At 37.7% G+C, this 27,242-nt stretch overlaps 2 protein-coding genes across 3 annotated transcripts in view; one reads left to right on the forward strand and one right to left on the reverse strand.

Annotated features, from left to right (window-relative positions):
• Positions 1-262: 262 nt before the first annotated feature.
• Positions 263-27,242, reverse strand: part of PRMT9 (protein arginine methyltransferase 9) — a 112,703-nt gene continuing 85,723 nt past the window's right edge. The window contains exon 11 of the mRNA XM_054508713.2: positions 263-576. Within this exon, the coding sequence (XP_054364688.1) occupies positions 553-576 (24 nt within the window). The 3' untranslated portion in view covers positions 263-552. The remainder of the gene's footprint in view (positions 577-27,242) is intronic.
• Positions 2,131-27,242, forward strand: part of TMEM184C (transmembrane protein 184C) — a 28,258-nt gene continuing 3,146 nt past the window's right edge. Inside the window, exons 1-7 of one of the 2 annotated variants that reach the window (XM_045880333.1) lie at positions 2,131-2,848; positions 10,253-10,383; positions 10,482-10,518; positions 11,255-11,460; positions 22,997-23,071; positions 24,170-24,263; positions 26,934-27,046. In XM_045880333.1, coding sequence (XP_045736289.1) covers positions 2,630-2,848; positions 10,253-10,383; positions 10,482-10,518; positions 11,255-11,460; positions 22,997-23,071; positions 24,170-24,263; positions 26,934-27,046 — 875 coding nt within the window. In that variant the 5' untranslated portion in view covers positions 2,131-2,629. The remainder of the gene's footprint in view (positions 2,849-10,252; positions 10,384-10,481; positions 10,519-11,254; positions 11,461-22,996; positions 23,072-24,169; positions 24,264-26,933; positions 27,047-27,242) is intronic. The other variant, XM_064585146.1, reaches the window with a different exon arrangement.

Below are 27,242 nucleotides of genomic sequence, written 5' to 3' on the forward strand. Positions count from 1 at the left end.
TTGGCTCTAGTACCATCTGCCAGTTACAGCCATTTCTTATTTTCTAAAACATCAAGCTCAGATCCATCCTCTGGCTTAGGCTAAGTCATATCCAGAAAGAATACAGAGAATACCTATAGCAAGTATAGCAAGTAGATTGGAATCACGCCAGCATTATAATTGCTGAAACCGGTGGCCATTCTCTATCTCAGTGATTGCTAGACTTTAGGATTTCATGAACCAAGAAAAATTTCAGAAATAAAATAAACCAAATGGGAGCAAATAAAATAAGCAACATTTTATTTTCCAAGGAAAAATATTTAGAAAACAACTACTGCTCTATAACTGCCATCACATAAAAGAAATAGAATGGACAATTTCAAAATAAAGCACAATCCTTAAGAATAAGTTTGACTAAATGAAAACTCACTATATATTTTTTTTTCTCATTTCCCCGCTGATCTGCAGAAACTTCACCATAGATGAAATTCACAAACTGGTGTGTGAGACCACTTGTGCATCGGACATTCTGGTCTCTTCCATCTCTTGCTTTATTCTAATAGTTCTAGAACTTTAGCTTGCTCCTAGGAAGTCGATCTAGAAGACATATAAATACATAATTATAATACAACATGAATGCTGTAAGGATATAGAGGGAAAACCGTGAAAGGTTTCATACATTGGGTGAAAACGATTTGCCCATGAGCAGGAAGGAGGAAGACTATCAAACATGGCAATGACTATGGCTGAAAGCACAGAGACAATCTGTGTGTGCGGTATATCCAAGAAGATATACTGTGTACTAAAAAGTAAGTAGTGGTTATACTTGGTTGTACAGTAAGGGCTACTTTTCTTTATTCTTCTATTTTCTGAAATTTAACAATGGAATATGCATTAATTTAATGACCAGGAAGTAAACAACTATTTTAATTTTGTAGACTACCTTAGGAAGAACAAACAAAAGGCCTATTTCCCTTTAAGAAAGCAGTTTGTATTAAAAGAGGCCAGGCTGGAAAATGGAAATGTTAAGGGTTTGATAGATGGGTGCAGAAATCCAGCTCCAGACTTTGGCTAGGACAGATGACACTGGGGCTGGTAACACTCCCTCAGTGCCTCTGTGAGAATTCTAGCCTAGGTGCCCTCAATACCGAGGTTTTCTTGTCCACATAGTCATTAGTCATAAATTCTTAGGTGGCAGGTGCTGTGTGACAGGTCAAATGCTTAGCAGTGCCTTTGGAGTCAAGAGACCAAGGTTAGAATTCCGGCTCTACCACTAACTAGCTCAATGAGCAAAAGCAAATTACTTAATCACTTGAACCTGTTTTCTCCTCTGTAACATGGAAACCTGCCTACCTCTCTGGCTTTTTGTACAGATCAACTGATATAATAGAGGTATTTAGTACAATGCCTGCTCCTCAGAAAATGAGAATTACAATATAGGACACTTATATATCTAATGGAGAAGTTAGGTATTTGTTTGCTTTATTGGTTTTGAAAGGCCTTAAGGTCCTATTTGCCATCTGTCTACAGGTTTAGCTAAAAGCTGTAAGCACATAAAAACTCTGTCAGTTGGAATGTCAAAACTTGAAACTTAAGGGTATGAGAGTTTCTAACACAAGTTCTAAATGCGGAAAGGATATTCATTATTTGCAGTTGCTTCTAAAATTAAGCTACCTTTAGAATGTTCTGCAGGATCCAGAAAGAACTAAGTAGCCCTCCCCTAGATTCTAACAACTGATAGAAAACGAGGAGGACGTTACCCATTCTTCACTGACTTACTCCGGCTGGCTCCCCTTATCCACTCCCAGAGAGAACCGGAGATCTTTGTGCAGATAAAAGGCTCAGTTCTAAGGTCTTACCCAGGCTTTTTTAATGCTGGAATACAGTGAGCAGAAGAATGTACTAGGTGTTCCTCAAGTCTTTTCAAGCAATTCTTAACAGCTTCCAGAATGCTGTTCACGGGCCATCGAGAACCAACTACCAATTCCAACAACTCCCATCGACTCTTCTCTTCCCAACCTTCTCACCTCGCTACGCCTCTCTACAGCCCCGCCCCCTGAAAATGACCAATCAGAGTGTTAAGTGAGCCGGATGGGGTGGGCCCAGTTTGGCGCTGTCGACGAATCAGCACCCTCAAACAGCGGGGGCGGAAGCGGAAGCCTTGGGGTGGCCTTGGGTTCCGCTGTGGGGGATGTCCCGTGGGAGTGAGTGAGGAAATCTTGGGGCCGGCGGGTTTGAGTGCTCGCCTTTTATCTGCCGGCAGAATCGGGCCAAGAGACGCCTGCAGGTGCGGGAGGGAGGAAGCTCCACCTCCCAAGAAAAGAGCAAGTGGGCAGGAAGCTGCGGGGCGGAACCGAACTGCGTGCAGGGTGTTTAGAAGTCGGTCCTGGTCGGCGCCGCTGTCCGCGAGGCCATGGTGGAGGCGGAGCTCTGGGCGATACCCAGGTGAGGGCAGCGCCTCCACCCGGGGATTCCACCGCGGAAAAACTGGGTAGATGCGGGGCAGGGAAGAAAGGATGCTGCCCGCACTGCTCCCTGGTAGCACCCTGAGCGGCCGCAGTTGCGGTAACAGCAGCAGAAAGCACAACGCGGGCCGAGGAGGCGACTCGAGCCGCTGGTAAAGTCGCCCAACAGCTGTTTTCTCCGTAGTATGCGAGTTGACAAAACAGCCAAAGAACAGGGCTCCCCATCACAGTCTCCTTCGAGCTCTTTTTCCTTGCTACTTGGAGCTGATTTATGCGGAAACATGCCTTGCACTTGTACCTGGAGGAACTGGAGACAGTGGATTCGACCTTTAGCGGTGGTCATCTACCTGGTGTCCATAGTGGTTGCGGTTCCTCTATGCGTGTGGGAATTACAGAAGCTGGAGGTAAGAGTGTCCTTCACCATCAGCCTCTACCCTTTAAAGTTGCCCATTTTTACCCCAGATGCCCCAGACTCTATATCCTGAAAATTGTCATGTAAATGAGCCCAGTCTTAGTTGATAAACCTGTCTGGTTTCTTGTTCACGGTTTTTCAAAGCATGCCGCAGGTGGAAGGAGGACCAGGTCGAGAAAATAGTTAGAATATATTAAGATTGCTGCTTAGAAGAGCACTCTTTTGCAAGTATTCATCAATTCCCAGAAAGTAAGGTAATTTTATTCCTGAAATCTGATCTGTTCAGATATTGGACTTTACTAGATCAAATAAACTACTTTGAAAACCATGTATTGAATTTTACTAGCATTTAACTAGCTTCCTGAATTAAAGGATTCTAGTTGGTTTAACTTTGTAGTTTGTTTTTACTTACACATTAGGTCTTAACCCACAAAGATTTTGCAAAAAGTTCCTTGTATATTTTTTGATGTCATATTCTTATTGTGACATCAGTAAAGTACTACAGGCGGGAAGACCCCAAGGTAAATACTCAACTTAGATGGGTACTTTATAAAAATTGTATAATGAATTTTAAATTCTAAGTTAATACCAGAAAGTACTTTTATTTAGCAGCACCTGTTTTACAAGAGCATTGGCAAGACCATGGCTATTTTAGGCTTTTTATTATGGAAATGATTTTTCCATAATTAAACAAAATGCAGCTTAATATACATTTGTTTTCTGAATGTTCACTAAATTATATTTTGTTGACTTTCGCATATTGGCATATTCTCTGTAGTTATTTTTAATGTTAATAAAACATTCCACTACATTAAATATTCTCCATTTGTTAGATGTTTAGGTTATTCTCATAATTTACCTACCAGAATTCAAGTATAGACATCTTAATACAAAGTAGGTATCTTTTACTTGGGAGTATTTTTTTGGAGTGTGGTATAGTAACTCCTTTTAAGGCTAATATGTATAATATCAACCTAGTTTAAGATTTCTCTTGTTGTTAGTTAACTGTAGTTTTTAAGTGCCAGCTTTTAAGGAAAATTTTAATCTGCAATCTCTACTGCAAACACCCTGAACCAAATTCTCTTCATGTCTTGTCTGGACTATTCTCAATTCACCAGCCAAAGTATCTAATTAAAACATAAGTCACATTATGTGCCTCTTCTCTAAATTTTCCAATCACTCATAGTCCCAGATTGAAAGCCAATATCTCTAACTATGGCCATTATGGCCCAACATAATCTGACACCACCCCTGCCTCATTCCCCTCTGACTTTCCCCAATTCTGGGCTTCCACCACAATGACTTTGCTCACACATGTGGGGTAGGCTACCTCCTTAGGGCCTTTGCATTAAATGTTCCCCCTTCATGGCGTGCTCTTACTCCAGATGGTAATAATCCTTTACGTCCTTCAGGTCTTTACTCACATGTCACCCAGTTGCCCTGTTTTAAAAATTTCAAGGTTTCCTTCATCACAGTGATAAATCAGGCTTGTGTTCTATCTATATGGTGAGAGCTAAAAACCTGGCACCCACCTGCATGGAACTTAGTGGTGAAGACCAATACAACAACAACAACAAAAACCCAAATCAATAAAATAAAACCGTATAAAATGGCTATGCTACCAGCTATGGACAATTAAGTGGAAGTAAAGGACGTTAGAAAACTCTTTATGGTAGTTAAGAGGTCATTGGTACCCGAGTTACAATGACTTACAGCCCAAATCAGGATAGCAGAAATAGAGATGGAAAACTGAATTTTAAATATCGTTGGCAGTGAAGAAACAAGACTTGACAGTAGGTTGGGTTGGGGAGGAGAGGCAATGAGAGAAAAAGAAATCAAGAATGACTGTGAGGTTTTTATCTTGAACAACAGGGTAAATGGTGATGCCAGTTAGTGGGATGGAAAATTGATAGGGACAGGTTTGAGAGAAATTGAGTTCTGCTTTAGACATTTAGTTTGAGGTATATGAGAGACAATCAGATGGGCATGTCAGATACACAGTTGGGTATGCAAGTCTAGAGCTCAGAAAGGTTTGAGCTGCAGATATTAATATGAGAGTTGTCAGAACAGAGATGGTGTTTAAAGCCATAAGGATGGGATGCCTGGGTGGCTCAGTTGGTTAAGTGCCTGCCTTGGGCTCAGGTCATGATCCTGGAGTCCCGGGGTGGAGCCCGATGTCTGGCTCCCTGCTCAGTGGGGAGCCTCCTTCTTCCTCTCTCTCTCTCTGTCAAATAAATAAATAAAATCTTTGAAAAAAAATAATAAAGCCATAAGGATGGATGAGATTATAAAGGCTGAGGACCTGGCACCAACATTTAGAAATCTGGTAGAGGAATAGGAGCTTAACAAAAAAGCATCAGCCGGTGAGGAAACGGAATGCCAAAAGAGTGGTCATGGAAGCCAGAACAGGAGGGTGTTTCAGGAAGTAAATAGTGAACGATGTCCAGTGCTACTGAGACGTCTGTTGGTTTTCATAAGATAGGAGGGTCATTGGTGATCCTAGTAATGGTTTCAGTGGAGTTGTAAGAGCTGAAACTAGAGGGAGTTGTTGGAAGAATGAATGTGAGGCAAAGAAGTGATATCAGGATATGAAGACAAGTATTTTGTTCATTTTTGGTTTTGTTTTGAGTATTTTGACTCTGAAATGGACCAGAAAAATGAATGGCATTGTAGATAGGAGTGTGGATGAGGGAAGCTTTTTTTTTTTTTTTTCTCATTATGTTTTGTTTTTAAGGTTACATACAATAATTAGAGCATGTCCCCAAGATTTAGGTATAATTTTATTTAATCTTCTTAAAACCCTTGAAGCATAGGAATTGTCCTCGTTCTGTAGATGTGAAAACTGAAACAGAGATAGTGGCTAACATAACATTGTGCTAAGTGCCTTATATACAATATATCATTCTGTTCATCATTATTCACTAAATGAGTTTATGTATCTAAAATGCTTAACATGGGGCCTGCCACGTAGTAGGTGTACAGGAAGCCCTAATCATCACTGTTGTTTTTAAAATTTCAGTATTGCGTTGGAGCAGCAATTCTTTTTCTTGTGGAATAACATCTTAGTTGGGATTAGGTTCTCAGTTGAACACCTAAGGCAGAGTCACATACCTCTGCTTGAGCATTAAATGTTTAGGGTCAGTTTTGCATGAAAAACATTTGTCTTTTAAACACTAGAATCCCTGTGCTTGACACTGTGAGAAGTCAGCGGGAACTGAAATTGCAGAAAACAAGAAGTTCATAGAGCCCATCCCATGCCCATGGTGGGGCATATACTTATTTATTGGAATGGCAAGATGACCATCTGCACTACTTAAACTATTTCTGTCTCTTACTTGGCTGAGCATGTATAATGAAAGTCCAGTAAGTTAAATGCACACATAATGTCACACTACTCTGCAGTCATTTTACCCTGTCCTATGTGTACTTATGCCCCAAGTAGCTACTCTTTATGTTAAGTGCTCCTCTCTTCCTGGGAGGAAGTAAGCACTCTCTTACTGCACTTTCCTCTCTGCTCTGAAAGCATTTGGCTCAGGTTCACTTAACTCACTCCTGGATGTTTGTCCTTAATAGTTTTTTCTTTTCTCTCTACTTTCTTCAAGTTACCGTTGGGGGGAAGGGGGGGCGGGGAATCTATTCTACTTATCTCCTCATTTTGTGAACCAAAACAACCCTGCTTCTGGCTGATAAGTCTAAATAATCTTAATGATACCCTCATATCAGTGTGTCTCAAGTGTGAATAATTTATTTAGAAATAAATGTAAATTAAAGGTAATAATTATATTAATAATTTCTACAGATACCTAACATTTACTTATTGTGCATCTTAAATATGTGCACACACAAAACAGATTAGATTTCTTATGCATATAGCTTTTTTAGGTAACTCAAAAGTCAAACAACTATAAAATCATGATTCAAATTAATGGCATTAATGTGTACAGATGATGTGTTTCTGAAACTACCACCTGCAATGTAAAAATGGTACTAACTCTGTGATGCAAGTTTTTTTTTTTTTTTTAATTTGGCATCACTCTACTGAAATAACTCAGTTCTCTAGTCACTTGTTTTATGATCATTTGAAAAGAACTTTCTTTTTTATAGCACACTGAGGATGCTTGGCCTTCATTAGTCACAAGCACATCATTTTTCTCTTAAGTCTACCACCAAGTTAGCACTAAGGCAATTATAAAAACAAATATGGGCCCATTAAAATTACTTGACAGTACTGTTCTTATCACCTTATAACAGAGAAGATCTAGAATATGCTGCTATTATTAAAATGAATACAGGTCTTCCTTGACTTATAATGGGGTTATGTCCTGATAAGCCCATCATAAGTGGAAAATATTGTTCGTAAAAATGCATTTAATGCACTTAACCAGCCAAACATCATAGCTTAGCCTAGCCACATTAAATATGCTCAGAACATTTACAGTAGCTTACAGTTGGGCAAAATCATCTAACAGCCTATTTTATAATAAAGTACTGAGTATCTCATGTAATTTTTTGGATACTGTACTGTACTGAAAGTGAAAAACAGAATGGCTGTGTGGGTACAGAAGGTCCTCAACTATGATGGTTTGACTTAGGATTTTTTGACTTTATAATGGTGTGAAAGCAGTATACATTCGGTAGAGACCGTACTTCAAATTCTGAATATTGATCTTTTCCTGGGTTAGTGCTGTGTAGTATAATGTTCTTCTCATGATGCTGGGGCTGTGCAGCAAACTAGCTTTCAGTCAGCCACGCAATCATGAGGGTAAACAACCAATACATTTAAAGCCATTCTGTGCCCATATAGCCATTCTGTTTTTCACTTTCAGTATAGTATTCATTAAATTATATGAGATATGAGATCTTGAACTCTTTATTATAAAGCAGGCTGTGTGTTAGATGATTTTGCCGAACTGTAGGCTAATACGAGTGTTCTGAGCATGTTTAAGGTAGGCAAGATAATATTTGGCAGGCTAAGTGCATTAAATGCAGTCTCAACTTAGGGTATTTCAACCACGATGGGTTTATGGGTTTATTGGGATGTAACGCCATCGCACGTGGAGGAAGTTGTAAGTGTGTAGATTGTTTACCCTCGTGATCCCATGGCTGACTGGGAGCTACAGCTCCCTGCCCCTGCCCAGCATCAGGAGAAGAATATCATACCACATAGCAGAAAACTCAGGAAAAGATCAAAATTTGAAGTATAGTTTCTACTGTATGCATATCACTTTTGTACTATTGTAAAGTCAAGAAATTGAAAGTTGAACCAGGTAAAGTCTGGGACCACCTATACTCAATTTTAAATGAAATTGAGCCAAACAAAAATCCCTGGAAAATGATTGCTCAGACATTCCTTTTAGAATCTTCACCTTCACATACTTGTTTTTCACTTACTATTTTGATTAATCTCCAGCATTCGGCAAGACTTTTTGTGTAGTTGACCCTTGAACAGCATGGGTTTGAACTACTGCAGGTCCACTTATACACAGATATTTGTCGATAAATACAGTGTTGTACTGTAAATGTATTTTCTCTTATGATTTTTAATAGCATTTTCTTTTCTCTAGCTTGCTTTATGGTAAAAAAAACAGTGTTAAAGGACTGTTTATGATATTGGTAAGGCTTCTGGTCATACAGTAGGCATAGTTTTTGGGGAGTCAAAAATTACATACAGATTTTCGACTGTGCAGGAATTGGGGGTGCTAACTCCCAAATTGTTGAAGGGCTAACTGTATATGCTTTTCAAGTTTTCCATACTGTTTAGTATAGAAGTTGATTGTTATAAAAATACATTTGTTCTCTATACTTTTGTTTTTTATACTCCTGTTGAAAAAAGTATCTTGTTCAAAACAGTAAAATTAGAAGTTGTGGACTTCAGCTCTTTTAATTAACTGTTCAAACCCCAAAAGTACCAAAATTAGATGCCACTTTTTTCCTTTAAAAAGTTAGCATTGGGGCGCCTGGGTGGCTCAGCCGTTAAGCGTCTGCCTTCGGCTCAGGTCATGATCCCAGGGTCCTGGGATCCAGCCCCATATCAGGCTTCCTGCTCGGCGGGAAGCCTGCTTCTCCCTCTCCCACTCCCCCTGCTTGTGTTCCCTCTCTCGCTGTCTCTCTCTGTCAAATAAATAAAATGTTTAAAAAAAAAAAAGTTAGCATTAACTTGTACTCCTGCCTTGAAGAGTGAATTCACAAATTAATATAAAATTCATTCCCTAGGGCCCCACAGATAGAACAGTTTCTTTTTTTTTTTTTGCCAGGAAGTGAGTGGATCATTTCAACTCTACCTTAAGATGAGATAGTTCAGGGGTGCATGGGTGGCTCAGTCAGCTGTCTGCCCTCAGCTCAGGTCATGATTCCAGGGTCCTCGGGATCCAGCCCTGCATCTGGCTCCCTGCTCAGCATGTCTGCTCCTCTCTCTTCCCACTGCTCCTCCTCCCTGCCTCGTGCTCTCTGTCTCTCTGTCTCAAATAAATAAATAAAATCTTAAAAAAAAAAGATGAGATTGTTCAAAGTATATTTTTAGAAATTGAGCTTTTAAAGGATAAAATATTGTCAGATACTGACTTAAAAAAAGAAATTAGAGCTTTTTAAAATGTAATATCCTGAGTTGATACTGTTGTATATAAGAGGGGTAGCCCATATTAACACAGTTTGTCTGGACAGTAGTTGTAGCAGTACTTATCATCAAGTGGGAGGGTTAAAAGTGTTAGGCAATACTCAATACACATTTAACATGTTGGGTAACAATAAAATTCACAGAAAATGTAGGTAGGATTTTAACTCTCCAAACATAAAAACAAAGGTGTAGACCATAAAAGATTTTTGGGGGCGCTTGGGTGGCTCAGTTAAGTGTCTGATTCTTAAGTTTCAGCTCAGATCATAATTACGGGGTCATGAGATCAAGCCCTGTGTTGGGCTCTGCCCTGAGCATGGAGGCTGCTTGTGATTCACTCTCTCTCCCTGCCCTTCTGCCCCTCCCCACCGCGTGCGCGTGCTCCCTCTCTCCCTCTCTCTCAAAAAAATAAAATAAAAAATTTTAAAGATTTTTAGACTTGACTTGTGGAAAATTTAAAAACTTCTGTACATCCCCAAACACAATAATCAAATATAAAAGACAACAAGCTGAGGAGAAATGATATGATGTTAATATTCTTAAGGTACACAGTGCTGTTACAAAAGGCCTCACAAGGAAAAATGCTCAACCCCATGAGGAAAAATCCTCCCCCTCCCTCTGCAAAACCACAAATAGGCTGTTTTTCGAAAAAGAAAAATAATAGCCACTAGTCATTTGGAAAATGTTGGGCCTCCTTAATAATCAAACATAAATGTAAGAAATAAAAATATTTTATTTAGCTTTTTAGTTTTAATATCAGGATGTATTTTAATACTTTTTTTTAAGGTTGGAATACACACCAAGGCTTGGTTTATTGCTGGAATCTTTTTGCTACTGACTATACCTGTATCACTTTGGGTGATATTGCAACATTTAGTACATTATACACAACCGGAACTACAGAAACCAATAATAAGGTAAATATTAATATATTTTAATTCTTCTAGTGTTATGTTCACTTATTTCATAAATATGATGTAAAATGTTTTTAACTTATGCTTTGCTTTCCAACTAGGATTCTTTGGATGGTACCCATATACAGTTTAGATAGTGTAAGTATGTTTCATTTTATCTCATTAGCTAAGAACATGCCTGATGATACAACTATATTTACAGAATGCTTAAGGTAATGAAAGTTTATTATTTGGCAATAAGAAGTCAGATTAATAAGAAAAGTGAAAAGATTCACTTGTTTTTAATGTTAATAAGAAAGATGAAGTATGACAATAGAAAAGATGGGTGTTTTAAATTTTTAAAAATCTATAGGTATTTTCTTTGCTTAATCTTTTAAAGTTTCCAAGTACTAGTTCTTAGTCCTTTAAAGATTTTAATATTTAAAATTACATTATCATCCTTTTTATTTATTAAATCTTTTATTTGGGGGTAAAAAAAAAACCTTCCTTGATGGAGTCTAACAGGCATTTGTCACAGATGACTGCCTTAATTTGATGACATATAAAGGAAATGTCTTTAATTGCATTTTCTATGACCATCTCAAGGAAAATTTCAGATTATATTTAAGAACCCAATAAAATAATTTAGCTTCTTTCTTCATATTCACTATTTACCCCCCAACACGAATGTTTTTACCAATATCCAGTATGTTTATTGCTTTTAAAAGTTCATTTCACAGATTGTCTGGGAGCTCTCATAAATTTCGAAAGTTTGATGTAAATATGTGATAAGACATCTCAAGTTTAAAAATCAGCATTGTGATTACCATGAATTGGAATGGCAATTCGTTTTATCTTAGCTGCAACTGTTTTTAACATCTGTGCTTTTTCATAGTGGATAGCTTTGAAATATCCCAGCATTGCAATATATGTGGATACCTGCAGAGAATGTTATGAAGCTTATGTCATTTACAACTTTATGGGATTCCTTACCAATTATCTAACTAACCGGTATCCAAATCTGGTATTAATCCTTGAAGCCAAAGATCAGCAGAAACATTTCCCTCCTTTATGTTGCTGTCCACCATGGACTATGGGAGAGTAAGTATGTTTTGTTTTAATCTTTTTATGTTTTTAAGCATCAGTCAGGTCTCTGCAAAGCAGCGTGTTAAGTACTATGAGCAGGACAGAAAGTTTAAGAAGAGTTCCTACCCTCAAGTAGTTCATAGTCAAGTTTAAAGAGTAAGAAAACACATTTTCATAATCCATACATACAAAGTACTCTCTTGTACTTTATTTATCCTAAATAGAAAACTTAAAACATTGCAGGGAAAAAACATCATAAATCATTTAATCAACATCCTTTTACTCTTGGGACCCAGGATCTACAGAGATATACTCAGGATTACATTGGTTAATGACAGAATCAGGTGTAAGACCCAGGGAAAGATAGTCTAGGTGGGGAAACAGCATATGATATGAAATAGGAGCAACAAATAGTGTTTATTCTAGTACTAAATAATGGGCTGTTAGCCTTATATATCCATAGAGGACAGTAAAGGAAAATAAAGCCTGAAAATGTCAGTTGAAGCTAAGATTGCATTTTTTAATTAATTAATTTATTTACTTATTCATTCATTCATTCATGAGAGAGAGAGAGAGGCAGAGGCAGAGGGAGAAGCAGGCTCCCTGTGGAGCAGGGAGTCCGATGCGGGACTCGATCCCAGGACCCTGGGATCATGACCTGAGCCGAAGATGCTTAACCGACTGAGCCACCCAGGCATCCCTAAGATTGCATTTTTTACATGAATGAGCCATTGGATATTTTTCAGCAAGGAAACGTTTGAAGATAGCATTTTAGAAGGATTAATTGTGCAATACTATACAGAATGCATTAGAGGCAGGAAGATTCCAGAAATGGGGAAATTAGGAGGTTATTATTACTAGTCCATTTGTGAGATAAGCTGCAAAGGAGGGATGAAATTGGAATAGAAAGGAAAGAGACTGCAACTGAAGAACTGGTAGGACTTGATCACTGATAATGGGGAACAAGGTGAAAGTTGCAAGTCAAGATGACTGGGATGATTTGGAGTTATACTAATCAGTGTAGATACAAAACCTGGGGATACCTATATTACCTACCATGCAATACAGAACCATTTGTACACCACTGGGACTAAATATGTCTCTAGTTTACATACTTGGCAATGACAGGGAGCTACCTAGCTATTTTAAATCATAAGCTCTTAATGTGTTCATTAACACACTTGATATGTATTTAGCACTTAGTGTGTGCCAGTATACGGATATATCCTAGTGCATATAACAGATGTAGAACTCATGGAACCTACATTTTGGTTCACACGTTTGGAATTAAATGAACACACAAATATAGAGTTACTTATATCAGGAAATGCTATGAAGGAAAAGGAACAGGAGACTATGAAAGAGGAATAGTAAGGGAAAACTATTGTAAGTTGGGGATGGGGGGGAGATACTGTGCTCAGCAACAAATACAATATGGATAGGGAGATTTGTAGCTAATGAGCAGATTGAAGCGATCACTGGATAGAAAAATACTAAGAGAAGACATCAAGGGAATGGGGATTCTCTCTAAAATGGCATAATAGAATTCTTGCTAAGGGCAGACCAAGCACTTACATATCAAGACTGGGGGATGAGGAGCTTATCAAATATCAAATATCAAGGGTAATCAGGTGTCAAGGGTAGGCAGATGACTTAGCAGTATTCTTACTCAGTCTGACTTAGGCCAAGGACAAGGCCTAAGAATGATGCCTAGTTGAAAAGACAACTCAGAGGAGACCTATCTGAAGTTTGGTCAGGAGAGAGTCATTGTCAGATGAGAAGCCATTATAGGATGTTGAATAGAGGACTAGTGCCCAAATTTCATTTTCAGAGATTATTGTGTTCTTTGTAGACTGAATTGCAAGTGGAGAAAGATGGAAGAGATTGCAGTGGTCCAGTAAATATAATGATGATGGCTTGACTTTGATTAGGACTCTCCTCCTAATAATACAGAACCTAAAATGAGGATCTAGCTATATCTTCACAGTGACTCATCACAATTAGCTAGTGGTCCACTAAAACCCCAGACCTTTTTCAAATGATGCTACTGGTCAAAATCCCCCTATTCTATGCTTGTGCAATTGATTTGTTCCTAACTACACAATTAACATTTATTCTTGTTAATTCTCTTTGTATTTCATTTTTTCCTAAGACTCTTGAATTCTGCCTGAATAATGTCAGCAATGCATCCATAGTTATAACTCAGGTATTCGTTCCTTTGAAAAAAACATTGTTTACCAAAGTTAATGCAGTTTTAGCAATAATAAAACATCTCTTGTGTATAAATACATTGTAGGTTACCAGTCTCCCTCTAGTAGGTAACTGGCGTTACAAATCTGATAATTAATCAGGCTGTTGCTCTTTAGGATAATTCAGTATAGTGCTTTGGTTATAAGATGTAAATACCATGGCAAGTGTGCAGTTGTTAACTGATTAAAAAACTAAGTCTGCTTTTTATCCTCTTGCTGTAACTTAAGCAGTGAGCACAATGAGTTTTCTTTCAATGAACCTTAAATTTTGTGTATGTTCATGAGAGGAGGGGAAACAGTTTACCTGTTGATTTAGTGTACTGGTGAAACAAATGTTTTCATGAAATGGTACTAATCCTTATTATATATTCCCTTCCTTTTGTTTTTAAAATTCAGGTCATGGCCTACCAAGTTAAATTTGACAGTTTGAAAAAAATGCTCTAGGGTATATATACCTTGTAGTGGCATGCTAGCTAGGTCTTTAGGTTTTGTTCAGCTTTGTTACTGGTAAATTGTTTTCTGAAGTGGCAGTACCATATTCCTCTCCCACCGACAGTATAAAACACTTCTGATTGAACCACATTCTCACCTACATTTGGAATCTTTATATTTGCCTGTCAAGAGAATATAAAGTGGTGTGTTGCTGTGGTCTTAATTTGGATTTCCCTGATTAGTAATGAGATTGAGCAACTTTTTATATGTTTATTAACCATTTTTGTTTCCTTTCCGAGGAATGCTTGTTTCTGTTTCTCTTTTTTTTTAATTTTTAAATTTTTTTAAAGATTTTATTTATTTATTTATTTGACAGAGAGAGACACAGCGAGAGAGGGAACACAAGCAGGGGGAGCGGGAGAGGGAGAAGCAGGCTTCCCGCGCAGCAGGGAGCCTGATGCGGGGCTCGATCCCAGGACCCTGGGATCATGACCTGAGCCAAAGGCAGATGCTTAGTGACTGAGCCACCCAGGTGCCCCGTTTCTCATTTTTTAATGGGTTGTCTGTCTCATGGCTCTATAGGGGATCTTTATATATTTAGATACTAATTCTTTGTTTAGTGTGTATTGAAAATATCTTTTCCAGTTTTTGGCATGCTTTGCCACCTTTATTAAATCTTTTGGTAAATGGAAGTTTTGAATTTAATTTTAATATAGTTGAATTTATTTTATAGTCAATACTTTTTGTGTCTTGTTCAAAAAATTATTCCAATTATAGGATTACAAAAACTGTCCTGTGCTTTTCTTCTAAAGATTTCAAAATTTTCTCATTAAGATTTATAAACATTTGATGTTTTGTGTGTATGTTGTGTGAGGTAGGAATGCAGTTTCATTTTATTCCATTAGCTAATTGTCCTAGTACCATTCTCTCCCTTCTGCCTCACTGATCTTGCCGTCTCTGTCATATGTCAAATTTCAACACGTATGGATGGGTCTGTTTGTGGCTTTTTGTTTTGGGTTTTTTTTTCTGTTTTGTTGGTTAACTTTTCTGTTCCTGGACCAATTCCATACATTAACTAATAAGCGTTAAAGTGAGGGGCAAATGCCCTGACCCTATTATCTTGGCTATTTTGGGGTCTTTGCTCTTACATATAAACTTTAGAAACAGTTTGTCAGGTTGCTTGAAAAGTCTGCTGGGATTTTTTTTATTGTAATTGAATTCAATCTTTATTGATATCTTTATGATTTTTTGAGTCTTAAACTATGAATATGGCCTAGCCTTCTACTTCTTTAGCTGTTCATTTACCTTTCAGTAGAGTACATTTTTTCTCAAAGAAGTGTATCTTTGTTGATTTTATAAATGTATTTTATTGCTATTATAAATGGCATCTATTTTAAAAATTATTTTGATTACTTCCAGTGTAGAAAGGCAATTGGTTTTGGCATATTGGTCTTATATCCAAAAATCCTGTAACATTTTCTTAGTCTGTAGATCTTTGTAAGTTCTCTGTGCAGGTAGTCCTCTTCAAGTGAAGGATCTCTTTGCTTTCCAGTCTGTACTATACATTTCTCTTTCTTCTCACTGTGCTGGTGAGTATCTCTATAGATATTCTTGCATTATTCCTGATTTTAAAGGGAATTCTTATAAAATGTAATTGAGTTTTATGTTTCTAAAGGTGTTTTGTAGGCATCCTTTATCAAGTTAAATGAGCTCTCTTTTACTCCTAGCTTGTTTGAATTTTTAATCATGAGTGATTAAATTTGATCAAATGCTTTTTCTGTATTTATTGAGATGGTTGGTTTTTGCCTTTAACCTATTAATTTAGTGAATTAGATTAATAGTTTTTCTAATGTTAAAACACCCTGCATTTCTAGGGTAAATTCAGTGATTAAGATGTATCGTCTGCTTTTCTACACACAAGATTTGGTTTGCTAATATTTTGTTTAGAATTTTTACATCTATGTTCATGAGTAAGATTATAATTTTCCTTTTTTACATTGTTCCTGTCTGATTTTCATATCCACATTATATTGCCTGAATAGGCATTATCGCCTTTTATTTGTGTATCACAGGAAGAGATTGTAACTATAGCATGAAAGATTAGACCTGGACTTGTGGGAGGACAGGTATAGAACTGTTTTGGCTTCCTGTTGTTTCTGAAATCAAATAAAATTTTTAGGAATTAGGCAGAATAAACAAAGTTTTAAAATATATAGGCAGGGGCACCTGGGTGGCTCAGTCAAGTAAGCGTCCTACTCGATTTCAGCTCAGGTCATGATCTCGGGGTCCTGAGATGGAGCCCCAAGTTGGGCTCCAAGCTCAGCAGGGAGTATGCTTGGGATTCTCTCTCCCTCCCTGCTCCCCCTCCCGCCCCACTCATGCACGCACACAGACTCTCTCAAATAAATAAATCTTTATGGACATACATTATATCTTGTCAATCTCTTCTGGATCCGTTGTTGTGATTCCTTTTCCATTTCTTTTTTTTTTTTTTTTAAAGATTTTATTTATTTATTTGACAGAGAGAGACACAGCGAGAGAGGGAACACAAGCAGGAAGAGTGGGAGAGGGAGAAGCAGGCCTCCCGCCGAGCAGGGAGCCCAACGCGGGGCTCGATCCCAGGACCCTGGGACCATGACCTGAGCCAAGGCAGACGCTTAATGACTGAGCCACCCAGGCGCCCCTCCTTTTCCATTTCTAATGCTATTAGTATCTTTAATTTTTTTCTTTGAACAATCTGGTCAGAAGTTTGCCTATTTTTACTAGTCTTTTCAAGAACTGATTTTTGGGGGCATCTGGGTGGCTCAATCAGTTAAGTGTCTGCCTTCTGCTCAGATCATGATCTTAGGGTCTTGGGATTGAGCCCCGCATCAGACTCCCCGCTCAGCGGGGAGTCTGCTTTTCCCTTTGCCCTTCCCTCCACTTGTGCTCTCTCTTGCTCTGCTTGCTCTCTCTCTCAAATATTAAAAAAAAATAATAAAAAACATTTTAAAAAGAACTGATTTTTGGCTTTGTTGATTCTCTGTGTAATATATTGGTTTTCTCTATCATTAATTTCTGCCCTATTTTTACTTCCTTTTTCCCATTTCTTTTGGTTTACTCTCTTTTCCTAACATGTTAGTCTTAGCTCACTAATTTACATAACCTTTCTTCTTCCTTTCTTTTAAAGATTTCTTACATTTTTTAAATAATTTTTTTTTTTTAAAGATTTTATTTGACAGAGACACAGCGAGAGAGAGGGGACCCAAGAGGGGGAGTGGGGGATAGAGAAGCAGACTTCCTGCCGAGTAGGGAGCCTGATGCGGGGTTCGATCCCAGGACCCTGAGATCATGACCTGAGTGGAAGGCAGACACTTAACAACTGAGCCACTCAGGCGCCCCGAATTTTTTAAGTAATTTTACACCTAATGTGGGGCTCGAACTTAACCCCGAGATCAAGTCACATGGTCTTCTGACGGAGCTGGCCAGCCACCCCCTTTCTTCTTTAATACTGCATTGAAAACTACATTTTCCCTCCACGTTCTACATTCACTTAATTCCAACTTTTTTTTATTGAAAAATGTAATTGACATACAGTAAGTTAATAAATTATCCTAATTATAGTAATTTCAGTTCAAAAAATTGTTCAATTTTTTTTTTTTTTTAAAGATTTTATTTATTTGACAGAGAGAGACACAGCGAGAGAGGGAACACAAGCAGGGGGAGTGGGAGGGGGAGAAGCAGGCTCCACGCAGAGCAGGGAGCCCGATGTGGGACTCGACCCCAGGACCCTGGGATCATGACCTGAGCCGAAGGCAGTCGCTTAACCGACTGAGCCACCCAGGTGCCCTGTTCAATTTTTTTTTTTTAAAGGGCAGAGACATTTATGATTATTCATGGGGAAAAGATGGAGCACGTACATTCAGGAAACATGTACCATATATTCCCATGTTTACTTTGGGGTGGAGACTTGACATCAGAATGAAGCAAAATTGAGTCCCTGATGTCAGGAGGTTATCTTAGGACAAGGAGAAGGGGCTGTGGGCATGCTCTGAGAGCTGGTACAACCTGGATGGGGTCTTAGGCTCCTTCTCTCAGGAAAGAAATCAGGACCTTGCTTGTTCATAGGCTGCAGCCGTATCAGTTGACCTTGAGTCCAGACTTCTGCAGGGACAGCTAGTATTGGTAGCAGGGCCTGGTAAGGCTGAGGGGAAGCAGGGTATCAGGCCAACATTTCCAAGGGGCTTTATTGGCTCCATAAAGTCGATCTTTCTTAAAGCTGTCTCATCATATCAGTCTACGCATGTGTCTCTTAAAGATGACATTCCATACTCAGTATTTATATGTATTACAAAATGATCACCACAGTAAACCTAGTTAATATCCCACCACCACATAAATCCCAGATTTTATATTTTATATTTTCATTATCGTCCATGTAATGTTTTTAAATTTCTATTGGGATTTTTTCTTTACTGGAGTTACTCTGGAATATTTTAAATTTCCAAACAGGATTTCGGGTGGGGGGGTAGATTTTCATTTTATTTCTTTTCATTGCAGTCAGAGAATATACTCGCCCTGAGACAGTCTTTGGAATTGGTTAAGATTTGTTTCATGTCCTTTACTACATGATCAGTTTTTATAAAGGTTCCCTGTATGCTTGAAGAGATTGTATATTCTATATTAATGAATGACTGTATTATATTTATGTCCATGGGATCAGTCTTATGTGTTATTCAATTTTTCTGTATTTCTGTTGATTTTGGCTACTTACACTGCCAGTTACTGAAAAAGATACTTAAATTCTGCCACTGATTGTCACTTTCTGTACTTTTGTCAGTTTTTGTTTTATATATTTTGATGCTGTTTCTATTCCAAATAATCTTTTTTGTCTTGGATGCCTGAGTGGCTCAGTCAGTTAAGCATCCAGCTGTTGATTTTGGCTCGGGTCATGATCTCAGGGGGTCATGAGATCAAGCCCTGTATTGGGCTCCATGCTGAGTATGGAGCCAGTCTCTCTCCCTCTTCCTTCTTCCTCCTCCCCTCCCTCTCCCCTCACACGCATGCTTTCTAATAAAAAAAAAAAAACCAAAAACTTCTTTGTCTTAAAGGTATTTTCCTGTTCTTTCTTTTGTTTAGTATTTGCCTGGCATATCTTTCTCTACCTTTGACTTTCATCCTTTCCATTTCCTTATGTTTTAGATATATTACTTTTTTTAAGTTTAGTATTTTTTGAATTCTAATCTGACAATTCATCACTTAAATTAGGCCATTTACATTTTTGTGATTATTGATATATTCATTTAAAATCTTGACATCTGTTTTCTTTTTGTCTCACTTTCTTCTATCCTTTTATGATTGATTCCATTTTAAAGTAAGGCTTTATTTTAGAATAATTTTAAATTTACAGAAAAGTTGCAAAGACAAGACAGATTTCTAATACATCCTTCAGCCAGCTTCTCCTAATGTTTAACATTTTATGTAATCGTGGTACATTTGTCAAAACTAAGAAATAACACTCGTGGGGTGCCCAAGTGGCTCAGTCAGTTAAGCGTCGGACTCTTGATTTCAGCTTAGGTCATGATCTCAGGGTTGTGAGATCAAGCCCAGTGTGGGGTTCTGTGCTCAGTCTGCTTGAGATTCTCTTTCTCTCCCTCTGCTCCTCCCCCCACTCACATGTTCTCTTTTTCTCTCTAAAATAAATAAATCTTGGGGCACCCCAGGGTCCTGGGATCGAGCCCCGCATCAGGCTCCCTGCTCAGCGGGAAGCCTGCTTCTCCCTCTCTCACTCCCCCTGCTTGTATTCCTGCTGTCGCTCGCTCTCTCTCTGTCAAATAAATAAAATCTTAAAAAAAATAAAAATAAATAATCTTAAAAAAAAAAAACGAACGAACATTGGTATAATACTTTTAACTGCAGACTCTTCAGATTTCCCAAGTTTTATCACTAATGTCCTTTTTCTAGGATCCAGTTCAGGAATCTACATTTTAATAAAGATTTTAATAAATAATTTTAAAGTTTTCCAAACATTAGAGGAATACAAACAAATGTAAACAGAAAAATCTGTTTTAAAACACCCATATTTAACAAATATTAATATGTTATAGGTTTGTGACTATAAAATATATATATATATATTTTTAAAGATTTATTTATTCACTTGAGAGAGAGAGAGAGAGTACATGAGAGGGGGGAGGGTTAGAGGGAGAAGCAGGCTCCTCGCTGAGCAGGGAGCCTGATGCGGGACTCGATCCGGGGACCAGGATCATGACCTGAGCTGAAGGCAGTCGCTTAAGCAACTGAGCCACCCAGGCGCCCGTAAAATATTTTTTAAGAAACCTTGAAAACCAAAAGCTTTTTCACAGCTCATATAGTGGCAAAACAGGGTATAATCTTTGACTATTTGTAATTTTAACATGACTATTTTACCTATTATGAAAATACGTATTTTACTGCAATTGTATCAACCTGTTTGATTGCGGGTGCTACTCCAGATTCCATTGGTAGGTAGTTATTTTGTTATTGTTGCTGTTTTCATTTTCTTACTCCATTTTTTTTATTTCATTTTTTTTCTTATGGGTTTAGAAGTTATACTTTCTAATGTTATCATGACTAGTTAAGAGGCTAAAATTTACTGTGACTACTTAAAGTCTAACTTTAATCTTAAAAATTAGACATTTTTTTGGATAGTTTTTAGTCTTTTGTAGATTTAACTACAAATATTAACAATTTACATGGGGCGCCTGGGTGGCTCAGTCATTAAACGTCTGCCTTTGGCTCAGGTCATGATCCCAGGATCCTAGGATCGAGCCCCACATCGGGCTCCCTGCTCGATGGGAAGCCTGCTTCTCCCTCTCCCACTTCCCCTGCTTGTGTTCCCTTTCTCACTGTCTCTCTGTCAAATAAATAAATAAACAAACAGTTTACTTGCTCCTTGCATCTCAGTGCTCTGTGGGATCATTTCCTTCTTTCTAAAGTCTGGCCCTTAAAATTAAGTTCCCTTTAGTGTCATTTTATCACTGGCAAATTTTCTCAGATACACTTATCCAAAAGTATCTTTATTTTGCCCTCATTCTTAAAAGACTGTTTTGCTGGGTGTAATTCTGTGTTGACAGGAATTTTCTTCAAGCATTTTGAAGATTTTATTCTAATTCTGGCTTCGATTACTACTGTTAGGCTTCTCCTGTTAATTTGTTATTCCATTATAGATGATCTGTCTCCACCTGCATTTAAGACCCCATCTTTGATGTTTTGCAGATCACTATGAAGTATTTAGGTTATTTTGTTTCTGTTTTAGTCCTGCTTAATTTACAGGGATTCATATCTTTAATCATTTCTGCAAAGTTCCTAGCCATAATCTCTTCTGATTTTGCCTTTCCTCTACTGCCTTCTGTAACTCTCACATTTTCCTCTTTGTCTCAGCCTTTGCTACATTCTGGGCAGTTTCTTCAAATACATCTTCAGTTCATTAATTCTCTACAGCTTTCAAAGGTAGCTAATTGACTTTACTTCATTTATAAAGAGTATGGGGCAGGAAGTACAGCATGTATAGCCAAGGCATTCTCTCAAGAGGTCTCCCAACAAGCCCAAGTGCACCCTTTAGGCCCCCACAGAGGGCACACTTAGCTGTAAGAGGGAGTGAACCACCTCAGCAGGGAGAAGAACCTCTCAGCACGCAGAACCCCAGCAGTTTCTTTATTCAATCCTATTAACATAACACCTCAAGGCTTGTATGCCAGATTCTCAATCTTCTCAGTTTAGATGTAAATTTTTTTTTAAGATTTATTTATTCATTTGAGAAAGATAGTGCACAAGGGGCGCCTGGGTGGCTCAGTTGGTTAAGCGACTGCCTTCAGCTCAGGTCATGATCCCAGAGTCCTGGGATCGAGTCCCACATCAGACTCCCGGCTCAGCGGGGAGCCTGCTTCTCCCTCTGACCCTCTCCCCTCTCATGCTGTTTCTCTCTCTCTCTCTCTCTCAAATAAATAAATAAAATCTTTAAAAAAAAAAAAAAGTGCACAAGAGGGGAGAGGCATAGAGGGAGAGGGAGAGAGACTCCTCAAGCAGACTCCCCGCTGACTGCAAAGGCTAATAACATGGGGCTCGATCCCAGGACTCTTGAGATCATGACCTGAGGCGAAATCAAGAAGTTAGCCGCTTAACTGACTGAGCCAGCCAGGTGCCCCTAGATGTAACTCTTAAAGGGGATTCATAATACATAACATTGATAATCAGTTCTCCTGATAGTAGTGCTAAATAAAGCATTTGCCCTCAGAGCAACTTGGTCTTTTAAGGCTTGTACAAGGCTGTCAGGTAGAGAGCCTTTTTTGTTTTGGGACTTCCTGTTTTGTTTTTGTTACTCTTCGTGAATTTTCCCCTATGTTGAGTGAGCCCACCAATAGGATAAAAATTGTTTATGCAGGATCTTTGTTTGTCCTTTCATAATATCTAATCAGTGATACTCTCTGGAATAATATTTAAATTCCAAACTTGAAACTGAACCTTAAATGTAAATAATACCTTCTGAATACACTTTCACATATACATGGACACAGTTCATATGTTACTCAGTCTTTCTTCCAGAAACATACAGGGACAAACTTGTGTTCTTTCTGTGCTGCAGTAATCAAGAATTTGAGACTGAACACAGAAAGGGAAACCTTTCAGAAGATGTAGTCGTCAAATAATTTAAAAAACAGCATTTAAACAATGTTTGCTACCATCCACATTCTTCCCCAGTTGTTCATTTAGAATGACTAAATTAAAAGGATTAAATATAAATATGGCATCATTTGTCAAAGTGACTTTAATTTGGGGGGCTTTGGAGAAAATATGGTACTATTTAAATGAGTAGTTGAAATGCTAAGGTTTTTTTTTCCCCCATTTGGCAGAGTATTGCTATTTAGATGCAAACTGGGTGTTTTGCAGTATACAGTGGTCAGACCATTCACCACCATTGTCGCTTTGTAAGTACAAAGAATTTATATTATCATTTTTTAAAATCCTCATGCTCTGACTTAAGCGAGAACAGCTGACACAAAGAGCATTAATTTACTTGTCTATGATATATATCTAGTCTGTTTTAAAAAACATAGTATACAGAAACCCTACAATATTAAAATAAATAAGGTGACCATTTATAAGCAAAGAATCACCACAGAATTCTTCTAAATAACATTCTCTACAGCTTTCTGGAAAACATTTAAAAAAATTTTTTTTCAAATATTAATGTTCGCACAGCTTTACAAAAATATCTGTTACATGAAGTTAAAGTATGCTACCTTAGGTCCACTATATGGTTTTATTTTCTATATGGATTATTTTCTATATGGTTAACTTAGAATATGAGTACTATATTCCAAGGATGAATCATGTTTTTCTTTTGTAAAAATTCTGTCGAGGCTTAGGAGGTGAGATAAAATGGTATTATCATTAAGCTATCTGGTAAAATAAAAATAGAAGAATATCAGATAAAGTGAGTGGATTGCATGTTTTGTCTGCTATTCATAATTAAATTGTGCATGTTCAGAGGAGGAGAAGGAGAAGGTGAAAGAAGCATTCATTTCTTTTTTCTACCTTTGAGCTAGCAATCCTTTAGTAACATTTACCTTAGAATTAAATCTAATTTATTTATGAAAGCATGCTTTATTTGTCTGCAGTTTAGAAACTGGGGAATCATGTAAGTTAATTCTTAGATCTGAGTGTTCATAAAATTTACCTTCCAAAATAGTTTGGGGAAAAAAATATAGTTGTATATATTGACTAGCATTACAATGCTTTTCAAAATTTCAAAATTCAAAAATAATTTTTTTAAATCTAGTAATTACCCCTTCTAATTCAATGTGTGTGTCTTATTTTAGATTTAAGATGGGGGAATAATCATATGGTAGCATTACTAGAAAAATTTTTAAATTTTAAACCACCTCAGTGACCAAAAATCAAGTGATTATCTGTAGGGTCTTTTAAATAAACTGACTTCTGAATTTAAGTATTACTGTCAATGCTATGTTTTAAAATATATTTTGATTTAGTTAATCATAAATCTCATTTTTACCATTTTTAAGAATCTGTGAGCTGCTTGGTATATATGATGAAGGGAACTTTAGCTTTTCAAATGCTTGGACTTACTTGGTTATAATAAACAACATGTCACAATTGGTAAGTAAATATTAATTTTAATTGTATTAAATTAGCATCTATGACTAAATTTTCTTAGAAGTTTCTTTGGGAATAAAGTTTGTTATTTTTTAATTTTGAAATTCAATTTATAGAAAAGAACTTGAAGAAACTTTAACATGTCTTTATACATATATAAAGACATAGTATCTTTGTAAATTACCTGGTGACTTTTACCTTGACCTGTTGTTCATGTTTGTTCATTTGGTCCTAGTAGTCATTACATAGTTGTGTGGATGTCATAAATAAAAGCACAATGCTATCCTTAAAAAACACATAACCTAGGCATACTCCATAAGAGAAAATGTCTAAAAAAAAAATGTCTAATTGGTAAATGATAGTACCAGGTTTGGTTTTTTTTTAAACGTTTTTTTCTTTTTTAAGATTTTATTTATTTGAGAAAGAGAGAAAACGCACAAGCGCACACAAGCAGGGGGAGCAGCAGCAGGAGAGGGAGAAGCAGGCTCCCCGCTGAGCAAGGAGCCCGATGTGGGACTCGATCCCAGGACCCTGAGATCATGACCTGAGCTGAAGGCAGTCGCTTAACTGACTGAGCCACCCAGGCGCCCCAGTACCAGGTTTGAATAAAAATGGAATAAAATTATCTCATATCTTTGGAATAAAGGAAAATTGCAAATGCCAAGTTTAAAGAAAAATGATGTTCTAGAAACTGAAATGCTCTAAAAAATAACTGTCTGGGGCGCCTGGGTGGCTCAGTTAAGCGTCTGCCTGCAGCTCAGGTCATGATCCTGGGGTCCTAGGATCAAGCCCTGCGTTGGGTTCTCTGTTCAGTAGGGGGCTTGCTTCTTCCTCTCCCTCTGCCCTTCCTCCCCCCCCCATAAATAAATAATAAAGTGCAGCTTAAGAACATGCACTTTATTTAAAATCTTTAATGTTTTCAACAAAATAATAGGTGCAGTGGCATGCATGTGTGATATTAGATGTTTGTTATAATAATATGCCTTTGCATTCAAAGCTTTCGCATATAGGTTCATATTCTTTGGAACCAGTAATTCCATTTCTGGGAATGTATCCTCAAGAAATGGCTTATTTTTGGTTTGAATATCTTTGTGTTTGCAGCCTATCTTTTTTTTTTTTTAAAGATTTTATTTATTTGAGAGAGAAGGAGAGAGAGAGCATGAGAGGGGGAAGGGTCAGAAGGAGAACCAGGCTCCCCGTTGAGCAGGGAGCCCAATGTGGGACTCGATCCCGGGACACCAGGATCAGGACCTGAGCCGAAGGCAGTTGTTTAACCAACTGAGCCACTCAGGCGTCCCTACAGCCTATCATTTGTAATAGCCAAAGTCTGGAAACCATGCAAAGCCCAGTGATAGGGACTATTTAAATGTACTATGGTTCTTCCACTGACCAAAATATTAAGTAATCATTAAAAATAATCCTTATGGGGATGCCTGGGTGATGCAGTCGGTTAAGCATCTGATTCTTGGTTTCAGCTCAGGTTGTGATCTCAGGGTGGTGGGATTGAGCCCTCAGCGGGGAGTCTGCTTGAGATTCTATCTCCCTCTCCCCCTCGCGTGCACTCAAATAAATAAAATCTTTTTTAAAAATACGCCTGGGTGGCTCATTCGGTTAAGCAGCTGCCTTCGGCTCAGGTCATGATCCCAGGGTCCTGGGTTCGAGTCCCACAACAGGCTCCTTGCTCGGCAGGGAGCCTGGTTCTTCTTCTGCCTGCCTCTCCCCCTGCTTATGTTCTCTCTCTCTGACAAATAATTAAAATCTTTAAAAAAAAAAAAAAAATTCCTAGGGCACCTTGGTGGCTCAGTCGTTAAGCGTCTGCCTTTGGCTCAGGTCGTGATCCCAGGGTCCTGGGATCGAGTCCCGCAACGGGGGCTCCCTGCTCAGCAGGAAGCCTGCTTCTCCCTCCCCCACTCCCTCTGCTTGTGTTCCCTCTCTCGCTGTGTCTCTTTCTGGCAATAAATAAATAAAAAATCTTTAAAAAAAAAAAAAAAAGCCCCTTATGTGTAGAAGGGAAGGGTTGGATAATGGGACTGTGGACAACTTTGTATTTTTCTTTATTGCTTTCATATTCTAAAATATTTTACATGAACATTTTATATACTGTAATGGGAAAAACTAAACTTTCAGGGAAATGTTTATTTCTATGTACAATACACTAGGTTGTTAACAACTGATTTCTAAAAATAGTTAATAAAGTCTTAAAAACTATTTTAAAAAAGTAAATTGAGCTGGATTAACATACTGCCCTCAAGAAAAATTGTTTGCTTACTTTCATATTTAATGGTCATAATTTTATTCATAGTACTTATTTACTGTGTTGTCTAATAAGCAGATATATTTTTACTTGGGCTGAATGAGGGCCTTTTCCTCCACTCATGACAGTCATTTGTTCATTGTTTTCTTTATGGGCCCCCATTAAGTGAATGCTGAAAACCATTTTCAGGGAAGACATTATGCATCTCTTCTGAGAAATTTCACATCCTATATTTTCATCCACAGTAAATTCTAAAAGCTCATTATTAATCTAAAAAATAACAGAACAGAAAGCCTAGAAAAATTTGCCTAAAACATTACTCTGTACCAGGTCTCTGTTTTCTCTAACTGTATTATTTCTGTTACCGTCTTTAGTTCTTCTTATTGAATAAGTTTAACTGTTGTTAATTTTGTTTCTAGTTTGCCATGTATTGTCTGCTCCTATTTTATAAAGTACTGAAGGAAGAACTGAGTCCAATCCAACCTGTTGGCAAATTTCTTTGTGTAAAACTGGTGGTTTTTGTTTCTTTTTGGTAAGTGTTGCTTTCTCTTAAATGTAATGTTTGCATTTTCTACAGGGCAGTAACACTGTTGATTAGGGAGGATTTTCAAAATAATCCTAATATAGAAAATGAATTAAAATGTCTCTACTTACCTTTTAAAAAAGTTCATCTGTTTAGCCCTTCTTGGTTTTTCATAAAGAAATAATCAGATGGTCACCATAACATT

The sequence above is a fragment of the Mirounga angustirostris genome, unplaced genomic scaffold (assembly GCF_029215605.1).
Source record: "Mirounga angustirostris isolate CCGP_5_RB_7025 unplaced genomic scaffold, mMirAng1.0.hap1 SCAF_2, whole genome shotgun sequence".
Taxonomy (NCBI): domain Eukaryota; kingdom Metazoa; phylum Chordata; class Mammalia; order Carnivora; family Phocidae; genus Mirounga; species Mirounga angustirostris.